General features: G+C 36.1%; 1 protein-coding gene across 1 annotated transcript in view; it reads right to left on the reverse strand.

Annotated features, from left to right (window-relative positions):
- Positions 1–12194, reverse strand: part of Ubr1 (ubiquitin protein ligase E3 component n-recognin 1) — a 113208-nt gene that overhangs the window by 36849 nt on the left and 64165 nt on the right. The window contains exons 28-32 of the mRNA XM_051144470.1: positions 10499–10585; positions 7788–7969; positions 3811–4016; positions 2084–2177; positions 868–1017 (exon numbers count right to left, since the gene is read on the reverse strand). Of these exons, the coding sequence (XP_051000427.1) occupies positions 868–1017; positions 2084–2177; positions 3811–4016; positions 7788–7969; positions 10499–10585 (719 nt within the window). The remainder of the gene's footprint in view (positions 1–867; positions 1018–2083; positions 2178–3810; positions 4017–7787; positions 7970–10498; positions 10586–12194) is intronic.

The following is a 12194-nucleotide window of genomic DNA, read 5'->3' on the forward strand; positions in this document are numbered from 1 at the left end:
TGTAGCAGGTACTAAGGCAACCATACATCTGTGACTGAGAAGTAATAAAATAGCAGGAGATGGAAAATACCACATGGTCACTCATCAGCTTCTAGGTGATGTCACCACACCATGATTCCTTCACACTCACTCTATAGGTTTTGGGTTCTAATATATCTCAAGTTGATCACTTCTTTGCATCTGCATCCACTGCCTCCAGATGTCCTGCCATCCCTCACATGAACTACTTAATTGGTCTTTTAATAGCTCTTTTCCCTTTTACTTTCTTACCTAATTACTTAGGGTTTTTGAGACAGGCTCTCTCTCTATAGTCCTGGCTATTCTGGGTCTCATTTACTATGTAGGCAGGCTGGCCTTGAACTCACAGAGATCTGCCTGTCTCTGCCTCCCGAGTGCTGGGATTAAAGGCGTATGCCATCACACCTGGCTGAAATGTTTTAATTATTAAAAACTAGTGAATGTCTGTTAAATTGCAGTAATAGGCTGTCAGAATATAAAATATTTTAAATGCTCACAAATTATTCAAAGATATGGTAAATGTGATGGTTTTATTTATTTTCATCATTAACTTTTTGTACAGATCCCCAGTAGGATTTGCATCTTTGGGGTTCTACTGCTTTAATGGTGGGTGGAAGGCACCTCCACAACACACTGCTTTAAGTAAGTGAACATCCTAGTTCTCTTTAACACTGAAACCTGGGCTCTTAATCCCATTTGGAAGCATGATGCAAGCTTTGGAATGGGGATGGAATGAATGGTACTGATCCCTGAATGGAGTGAGAAGGAAACCAGGAATCTGGCAGAAAAGCAAGTTAAAACTTCAAGGACAGTTTGAAAGCAAGTACCTGAAGAAAGGCTAAAACGCACCTGCTGATCTTCTGAGGCTGCAAAGGGATGATGGGGAGGACAGTGTTGCAAAGAGACTTGCAGAGTGGGCACAGGTACTCTCCACTCTCTAAGTCAAACAGGTCAACATGGATGCGCTGCTGAGAGCTCAGCTGCACAGCTTCAAAATACCTGCAAAATTCAAAGATGCGGGTCCACTTAGAACCACTCACAAGGCTTTCATCTATTCTGAGTGAAAAGGTCTAGAATTTTGGACTTAGTATCTTTACAACTTATATGCAAAAATATGTGTTATAACTACAAAAGAAACAGACTGTCCATTTGGGGTGTGACTAAACTGCAAAATACATTACAACAGACACAAAGCTCAATTATTTTGTTGAATCCTAACTTGTCCCCTGGCTCAACAGCAAGTGGGCATAACTAGAGACTCTGAATGATGATCTACAGCACCAAGGGCTTTTGAAGGAAAATTATATTTCTAATTCAATGGCAAACAAGTAAGCTATACAAAAAAATTATCAGAAATCACACATTTGAAATTTTTATTTCTCAAGATAAAACCAGAATTTGTCATATTGCAAAGATTCTTTTTAAAAAAAGAAAAAAATGTGCATACACACACACACACACACACACACACACGGCTTTTCTGTGTAGCCCTGGCTGCCTGGAATCTGGCACTATAGACCAGGCCTTGAACTCAGTGGTCTACTGCCTCTGCTTCCCTAGTGCTGAGATTAAAGGCGTGCACCACTACCACGCAAGACTGCGAAGATATATATATATATATATATATATATATATATATATATATATATATATATATATATATATATATTTTTTTTTTTTTTTAAAGTAAAGATTACTGTTTCCCTCGCATGACTAACAACAAGCAGTGATAATACTACTTTGTTTGCAGGAAGCAAGTGCACTTTCAGTGGTAGGGACTGAGCAAGGGCCGTGCACTGTGCACATTAAGTACAATGCTATATTATACTCTACCCTCTTAACTCCTAAAAATAATAAGCTGGGAACTTTATACATCAATTTCTAAAGCTTCTAATAAATAGAAATATAATTAGTATCATGCAAACAAGATTAGTAATTAAAATTGCCTTAATTATTCCAGTAAGAAAAACAGAAAGAAGACATGAGAAAACATGCCTTTTTATGGTGTGTAGTGAACGTCAATGTTCCTAGTCTCTTTCAAGAACATGTCAGAGGGACAACTTACTTCTGCCAGCACACTGCATGCATTACATGACCACAGCTTCCTGTGTAAGTTCCATGTGCCAAGTCTGGATCCATGAAAAGAGGGTCCAGCGTTTCTGGTTCAGAAAGACACAAATAAGAAGTATGTACTTATGTTTTCTAAAGTGTTAAGGGGGTGGGAGTGGAGAAAAAGTTTTCAGGTCAAAAATGCTAATTACAAAGTTTTATTTCTTAGGAATGTCCTAGGATAACAATATGGCAGCAGGATATGAATTCCTAATTGTTTTTTTTTTTTTAAAGGAGGAGAGAAGCAAAGCCATCAGGTTAGACTCTGAAATCCATATGGATTAACAACTCTATATTTATTTACACTGTAAATTCTGAACAATAGGTTTAAGGTGCATTATATTGGTAAAGTGCTTTTCTATTCTTCAAAAACAAATTTGTCCCCATAGTTTTGAAGAATAATTTGAATACATGACAACTTAGAAAGAAGATCTATTTTTATATGAGTGTTTGCCTACCTATATGTGCACCATGTCTGTGCCAGTGCCCAAGGAGGCAAGAAAAGGGCACTGGATCCTCTGGAACTGGAGCTGCAGACAGTTGTGGGCTACCATGCAGAACCTAGGTCCTCTGCAAGACAGCAAGCGCTCTTACCTGCTGAGCCATCTCTCTAGCCACTATAAATGACAATTTAAAAAGTGGGGTAGGGACCCACAGATCACAAACTTCAAATTATGGTATCATTGCATCACTCACTGCCTGAGGCCAGTCAACACTCCCTCATTTATATGATGGCATCTAATGCACAGGTTGTTGTAGGATTGAGTAAGCAAATACACACAGCACTTCATCAGTGACTGGAGCAGGTTAAATATTAATAAATGTTAGTTTATTATCATCATCACTTCAAGAAATTTAAACTATAAAGCAGCTAACTTCTGGTGTGTGTTTCCTAATTAATACTTGGAGTAAATGTTTAAATATAAATCTAATCATAAGGCAAAGAGATAAGTTCACAATGTGTGACACTGAATAAGATTATTAGTCTGCAGTCATCAAACCTGTTATTATTTTGGAAAAAAAGGTGGGTGGGGATTATTCTACATTAAAGCAACTAAAACAAACTTCTATTCTGCTTTCTGAGACACTGTTTCACCGTGTAGCTTAGGCTGGTCTTGAACTCACTGTGTAGGCCAAGCTAACTTCCACTTCATGGCAATCTTCCTGCCTTAGCTCTCCATGTGCTGGGGTTACAGGCATGAGCCACCATGCCCAGTTAAAAGAAATTTTATCAAAGAAATACGTGAAATGTCTTTAGATCTTTATTTTTTAAATATGCCTTCCTACTGAATATATAATATACACATTCTTAATTAATTCTTAATTATTAACTTCCTTAAATTTGATAATGGTATAATAAGTATTTAATAGACTATCCTCAGTTTTAAGAAATATATTCACAAATACCTAACGATAAAGTGTTATGAAGCTTGCAATCTACTTTGAAATAGTTCAACAAGATAAAAATAAAGCCAAAATTAAGGACTAACAAAAATCAAAATGACAAAAATAAAAAAGTCAAATAGCCCATGTGGCATGTAAGAACCTACTCTGCTTCACATGTGGATACGTGATTTACGGACTTCCATACAACCTCACTGCTAAACCTCTTTCAAAGCTTATTTTCAGTCTAATTACATAGGCAGGAAAGGGAATGGCTGTAGATTATTAAGTGGTACATACCTGCTAAGAGGTCTATGGGTTTCCCCCTGTGCTGGGTCAAGGCGGTGGATTTCTGCACACAGGCTGATAATACCATGGCATTGTTTTCTAGTTTCACCTCTTGTTCTTCTTGGCAGAGGATACATGTCAGCACCTCCTTTTCAGCAACAGCCGGACCCCGTTTAGGACCCAAAGCAATTCTAGAGTAGTCACTGACTGCTGGAGTACTATGAATGAGGACATATGTTTTAGTCACTGTCTTTACATTTTAGTAGATTTTAAGTAAGTAAGTATAAATAAAAATTATATTTAACAATATTACCTTTAAAATCTACCCTTAACTTTCTGGCTTTAAGCAGTTAATTTTCTAAATAGAAAATTCAATTGTTCTAAGTGCAAAAGAACTACATCACAGAATACTATATGATTCTATTTAGTTTACTGTATTAACGAAAATTGGGCCATTTCTCTTTTCTGAATGATAAATACATAATTCACATATCCAAGAAGATCTGTGAAATACAGAAAAGCATTAAGAAGAAAATGAAAAACATCGTGTCCTAACACTATAACCACTAGTAATCTTATCTCCTCCTAGCTTGCTTTCTAGTTATAGTGCACACTTTGTACAAATAACATCATGCTATAAACAGACTTCTTCACTTCAATGTTGCCTTCTTTATATCTTTGTTGTTTTGTCATGAATTAAGATTTGCTTAGAAACATTTGAAATAACTGCCTAGTGCTAACTCTTGCCACTGTACCATAATACTTTTATCCAATCCCTTTCATTATGCCTATAGGCTTCTATTTCTATTTTACTATATATTAAAAAATACAAAAAATTAAATGTTAATAAATTTTAATGATATAGCAATAACGATCCACAGTACACCTGATGATAAAATACAAATAAAAGCAAAGTATTTATAGTGGTTTGATTGTGATGCTAGGCACTGTTTCACATACTTTACTTTTTTTCACCTAACCCTTACAATAAACACATGAAATGGGTATTAAATTACTCCATTTTTCCAGAGATAGAAACTGAGGCCTAGAGACACTAAGAGACAGCTCTAGGAACTCATCATTAGTAAGTCATAAATAAAACCAAGATTGACTAACCCACGTGCCTGGCCTCAGGAGCACCTTCTGCACCATTCTGCAAACTATACAAGGAGCTCCCTCAAGTACGATGCATCGTTCAATAAACTGTAAGTAACTCATATGCTCACCAGTGGTAAGTAAATTAACATGATATAGAACTTTACAGTAACATATGGCTCTACATCCTTAAAGATATATGCAAAACACCAAAAGGCTGAATAACAAAACCACATAATTTTGTGATTACAAATATTTGCATGTAGTAGTATAACAAAAATTCTGACATTTATACATAACCCCTTTTGTTTTTTTAGAAAATTATCACTTAGGTGCATCTTAGGATTGTCTCCAACTCACAGTAGCTCAGACTTGCCTTGAACGTTCAACCTTTTTAAACCTCTTGAATGCAGAGCTCTACACACAAAGTTTATAACCACAGAAGACAGAAAGACATAGGACTTGCCGGGCGTGGTGGCGCACGCCTTTAATCCCAGCACTCGGGAGGTAGAGGCAGGCGGATCGATGTGAGTTCGAGGCCAGCCTGGTCTACAAAGTGAGTCCAGGATGGCCAAGGCTACACAGAGAAACCCTGTCTCGAAACAAACAAACAAACAAACAAACAAAAAGACATAGGACTTGCTCAAGTACCCAAAGGGACTTTAGATTTATCTCTACCATTTCATTTTCAAAACGAAAATATAGTTATATAATTATAATTAAAATAGAGAATAGAAAAGACATTAGGATTAAAAAAATTAAAATTTAAAGATACTGAGAAATCTGTCTGCCTTGATCAATACTAAGAATGTGTTTCACTTTTGAGGTTTTTTTTTCTGTTTGTTTGTTGAGACAGTTTCATAGGGTTTCACTGATATGAAGCTGATATATAATTCAGGCTGGCCTTGCACTTGCGGCAGCCTGCCTCTACCTGCAGAGTTAAGGGATAACAGGAGTGCACCACCGTGCCTGGCTTCCATGCCTGGCAAACCCTTATAATGTTAAAGAAATAGGGACAAAATATGGGGAATAATGTTTAAGGAGCGTTATAAATCAAGAAGACAAGAAGGAATAAAATCTTCCACAGAAATAAGAAAAGATAACAGGCATTTGGCAAAAGACAAAATATAAGAAGTCAGTTTATCTTTACAAGTTTATCCTTACACTCACTAGCAACCAGCAAATGTTTGTTTTTTAGTTTATGGTGCTAGGAATTAAATCTAGGGCCCCATGTATGCTAAGCAATCACTCAATCACAGAACTTCACTTACAGTCCATAAATTTTAAATTTATGGTAAAAATGAAGAGTGTTCACACCCCATTAGGAGTAGATCCTGAGAGAGGCACCCAGAAAGGCAATGTGTAGTATCTGCTAACATTCTGCCTTAGCCAGGTGTGGCGGTGCACACCTTTGACCCCAGTGCTTGGGAGGCAGAGGCCAGGAGATCTCTGTGAGTAGGAGGTCAGGCTGGCCTACACAGTGAGTTCTAGGACAGCCAAGGCTAGTGAGATCCTGTCTCAAAAATAAGTTAAGTATATTATATTAAATTAAAATTTAACCCAGATTTTTCAATTTGTTAGTTTCTATCGTGGGAGCACTACTGGTACACCTACAGAAGAAAACATATATGAGAATTATCTGACAGACTAATGAGGGAAAATAGGAAAGCATCTTAAACTAAAAACATCAGATGAAATACTGTAAATCCACACCATGGGTACATTCATAAGGAGTAAAAGGATAAAGAAGGGAAAAATTATGAGTGTGATCAGCGTGAATGATGCACAGGTATGAAATTGTCAAGGAATAAATTAATTAAAAAAAAAGAAGAAACAAGGGGATGGGGGTCAAAGGGCACATATTTACAGGGTTGCAGAACAAGGAAATCTCAAGATTTTATGTATAGCATAAGGAATATAGCTGTTTTAGGTTCTCTTACCAAAACCAATAACTATATGAAATAGTTCATATGCATAGAAAAACATCATGGTCAGCAAGATGGCTCAGCAGGTAAAATAAAATTGCTTGTTACCAAGCCTGATAACCTGAGTTTATCCCTGGAACCCATGTGATCTAAGGAAATGATTCCTACATGTTGTCTTCTGACCTCCATATGTACACACAAAAATATAGAAAAATACCATGCATGTACCTTAAATATTCAATAAAACAAATACATACTTAAATATTCAGTAAAATGAAAACTTGAAATTCAAAGGAAAAGAGTCTACACCATAAATCTATATGTGCTAACATAAAAAATGTATACAGAGAAAGCAAACTATAGAACTAAATATGCAGAGTAGGAGAAATGGCTCAGTGGTTAAAACCACTGACTGCTCTTCCAGAGGACCCAGGTTCGATTCCCAGGTCCAATATGGCAACTCACAACGACCCACAACTCTAGTTCCAGGAGATATATGGCTCCTGTGGGCATCAAGTACACACGTGGTACACAGATGTATATGCAGGTAAAATGCCCATACACATAAAATAAAAATAAGTAAATCTAAAAAAAAAATCCATTAAAGAACTAAATATAAAAGGAAAGCATTGACGTGGTGGGTCATGCCTTTATTTCAGCACTTGGGAGGCTGAGACAAGACTGTTACAAGTTCAAGACCACCATGGACCAGACAGGATGACCCTGAACCAAACAAGCAAACAAAAGAAAACTAGTATAAATCATCTCTATTAAGTAATAGATTTATTTTCAGTTTGTAATAATGGTAGTCATTTTTCCTAGAAACTATAAAAATAACATGAAATATATGAAATGACCTGCAAATGGGTATCTAAACATGTCAATATGTAGAAAATAACGGATTAATGATTTCAGAAGAATGTTTGTTTTTTTCCTTAAAAAATCTGTACTATTAATACTTTGTTTTACCTCTCTTCCTCCATAATGGAGTCTTCTTTCCCTGCTATTTCTGATGTATTGTCATACATGAGTTTGTGAGTTTCAATGAAGTTTTTCTGTAGGGCAGACATCTGGGCCATGATCTTCTGGCGGTGTAGTCTGGCAGCTTCAGCTTTTCTCTTCCGTTCTGCTTTTTCCTTGTCATGTGTAATCTGAATATTAAGTAACACCAAAATTAGACAAGATCTCCTATTAAAAACTCATATCCACACAGAATATTCTCTATGGATGCAGCAGTTACCATATCTGATCAGGCAGACTTCAAACAAAAAGTAATTAGGAAAGATAAGGAGGACTACTGCATATTAATAAAAGAACAATCCATCAGAAAGATATAACAAGCCAGGCATGGTGACACACCACACGGCTTTCATCCCAGAACTCAGGAGGCAGAGGCAGGTGGATCTCTGTGAGTTCGAGGCCAGCCTGGTCTACAGAGTGAGTTCCAGGACAGCCAACACTGTACAGAGAAACCCTGTCTTGAAAAACAAACAACAATAACAACAAAAAGATAAGAATTATTAACATGTACGCACCAAGTATTAGAGCCCCTAATTTTGTAAAACAAACACTAAAAGTAAAATATATATATATATAGGCCTTGATAGAGTAATAGTGGAGGACTTCAATATCCAACTCTTACATTTAAATAGATCTCAGACTAAAAATAACTAAAGAAACCCAGAGCTACAATACACCATCAACCAAATGGCTACCAGATATTCCTGACAGAGACAGCATGTGCATTATTCTCAGTTGCATATGGAACAGTCTCTGAAACTGATCGCATCATAGGCTATAAATCAATACCTAACAAGTATTAAAAAACAAATTAATTCTTTTTGTTTCTTTGCTTTGTTCTTGTTGTTTTGTTTTGCTTTGTTTTTTGGGACAAGGTCTCACTGTACAGCCCTAGCTGTCCTGGAATTCACTACGTAAATCAGGCTGGCCTTGGACTCAGAGATCCACCTGCTTCTGCCTTGAGTGCTGGGATAAAAGGCATGTACCACCACTGCACAGCAAAATTAATTCTTTATAACGGACCACAATTAAATAAAAGTAGAAAGCAACAGGAAAAACTACAGAAATTTTAAAAATACTAGCAAAGTGAATTTTTGAATTAACAGAAACCAGAGAAGAAAATTTAAAATTCTGTAGTTAAATAAAAATGAGAATACAACCTCCCAGAACCTTTGGGGCAAAGTCTAGATAGTCCTAAGAGCAAAGTTTATAGTTAAAAATTGTCATATGTAAAAAGAAAAAGAATAGCTAGAAGGAAGAAAAAAAAAAAAAAAAGCCCGAGAGATTGTAAATAAACAACCTAACGATGCGCCTTACAGCTCTATAAAGAACACACACACACACACACACACACACACACAATAAATAAGTAAATAAACAACACTAAGCCAACCCCAAAACTAGGAGATGGTAAGTCATTATAAAGATTAGGAAAGAAAAGTAGGGTGTGGTGGCGCACGCCTTAGTCCCAGCACTTGGGAGGCAGAAGCAGGTGGACCACTGTGAGTTCGAGGCCAGCCTGGTCTACAAAGTAAGTCCAGGGCAGCTAAAGCTAACACAGAGAAACCCTTTCTCCAAAAACCAAAAAAGATTAGGGAAGAAATTAATGAAATAGAGACTAAATGAGCAATACATAAAATTAACTAGACAAAAAGTTGGTTCTTCGGAAAAATTATAACATTGACAAATTCTTAACCAATGTGACATAAAAGAATGTGATGCCAAAATTAAGATAAAAGGATGCTAAGATAACAGACTCCAGTGAAATCCAGAACACTAATTATTGGAGAATCATTTGAACAATTATATGCCAAGAAGCTAGAAAGGCTAGAAGAAATAGCTAAATTTCTATGTACATATGACCTACAAAAATTAAAGCCAGAAGATAAAAATAACTTAAAGAGATTTATTACAAGTACTGAAGTTTTAACCCGGACCTTTTCACATGTTAGGCAAATGCTCTAGCATACACTACTTAGTACAATATGTTTTTTCCAGGAAAAACAGTTAGTAAACTCAAATAGGAATATTCTAGTAATTAAGATGGCTGTGGTGGTGCACATCTTTAATTCTAGCACTTGAGAGGCAGAGACAAATTGGGTCACTATGCATTTGAGGTCAGTTCCATCTACATAGTGAGTTCCAGAAAAACCAAGGCTACATAGAGAGACCCTGTCTTAAAAAAATAACAAAGAAACAAATAAATAACTAAAAACAAGCAATCTCTAAATTAGTAGAATATTCTATTAATCAAATATTAGCAAATTAATTCAATATTAGCAAAATATTGTTTAAAACATTATGGAAATTCATGACCTACACATTATCTAATTTCATCATTATTTTATTCTTCCTAATGGATGGATGCTATTGACTAAATTATGAAATGGTATTGACTTAGACATGTTCAAATTTTAGACATGAAAGCATATTATAATATAATAGAGTATTTCTAACAGAGTTCCACTGGGCATCAAGTCCCTTTAATTTTGTAAGATACATACAATATAGTATGTATTTTATGTTAAGTGCAGTACAGAAGAACAGGAATAAAAGATGAACAAAATTCACATATTTTGCCATAAACAGTCCCTCCTAAAGAAGAAAAGCAACTCCTTATTAAAGACAGAGATGATCTCACATTGTTACAATGCTGTTACCTCATCATTCTTAATGGATTCCAATCCTGAAGTGGTTGCCACAACTAAAGAAGATTTTTCTCTTAATCGCTTCACTGTGTCAAACATCTGTGAAAACAGATGAAATACTAAGTTTGGTTAGACTGACCAGGAAGACCAAAAAAAAAAAAAAAAAAAAAAAAAACCACAATCTGATTCAGCCAACTTGTCTCTAAATGTCTTTGAGGTATGCTACTTTGATATGTATCAGAAAAACGAAATTTTAAAAGTGACAAGCAATATTGTTTGAGCCATCAGTTGAGTTAATTAAGTCTGCTGCTCTGAGAACACCTGTTTGTCTGAAGGGGGGGGGGGGCGTGTAGCACAGATTTAGTTTTAAATTTTAACGAGAACTTTAGCTCTTGGACTCAAATGATTTTTCTGGCTTAACCTTCTAAATAACTGGGATTACATAGCATACCACTAAGCCCAGTATAAAGTAACATTTTTATTCATGTCTTCAAAGTGAAAATATACCTCTTTATTGTGACCTATGAAATGAACACAATCTGGGCCCTGGTTGTGCCTCCTTTTATGTTACGGTGATACTGGCCTTGCTCTTGGCCATTTCAGAACACTTGCACTGCAGTGCCCCCTCTGGAAACCCTCTGCTAGAGTTCTAGTGTACTGGCTCTAGAAGGACCCTCTGGAAACCCTCTGCTAGAGTTCTAGTGTACTGGCTCTAGAAGGACCCAGGTCTCAGCTCTCACTTCACCCTCTGACTAACACCTTCTCAGTAATTACTGTTTTTGTTTTGTTGTTTTTTTGAGACAGGATTTCTGTGCGTAGCTCTGACTATCCTGGGCTCACTTTGTAGACCAGGCTGGCCTCGAACTCATAGAGATCCTCCTGCCTCTGCCTCCTGAGTGTTGGGATTACAGGTGTGTAACAATGCGCCTGGCTAAGGCCTTCTCTTATTCAAGGGAACTTCTCTCATTCTCCTGGATCATGATGATGGCTGTTTTAAAGGTATCTGTATTTCAGCTCTGATGCATGCTCCATGAAAGCAAACACTTTGTGCTGTTTAAGATGTTAAATTCAGCCTTGCACGTTGTAATTACTCAGTACATGCAATTGACAATGGCATAAATGAATACCTCTTTCATTAATAAAAGAATCTCCTTAGAAGCTGAAAAAATTTGAATAACTAGCAGAAAGAAACACACAATTGTAACAATTGATAGTAAATGAGGCTGAATTCTAGCACCAAATAGAAAAATCTTATATATAGTATAGGATTATACAATCATGTATAATTCAATAATGATAATAAGTGACTGTCACTTTTTGGGCTTCTTTAATTTTTGAAATTGTAATTACACCATTTCTTCTTTGCCATCTCCAAGCCTTCCTATATACTCCTCCTTTGCTCTTTTTAAAGTTCATGGCCTCTTTTTTGTTACATGTGTATGTATGCATATACACATATATATTCCTAAATACAACCTGCTCAGTCTGCATAACATTACTTGCATGTATTTTATGTGATCACTGTATCATACAGTAAATTTTTTAAAAATTTATTTATGATTCTGGCGACTCAAACAAGAACTCTCACAAGTTAAGCACACATTCTGCGCTACACTGATCTCTACTTCGGCCACTATACTCGTCTTTTCATTACAATTTGAGAGTGTGCTCTTTCAACTTACAAAAGTAAAACAGTAGGCAGTTACAC

Source organism: Acomys russatus, chromosome 4, assembly GCF_903995435.1.
Source record: "Acomys russatus chromosome 4, mAcoRus1.1, whole genome shotgun sequence".
Classification (NCBI taxonomy): domain Eukaryota; kingdom Metazoa; phylum Chordata; class Mammalia; order Rodentia; family Muridae; genus Acomys; species Acomys russatus.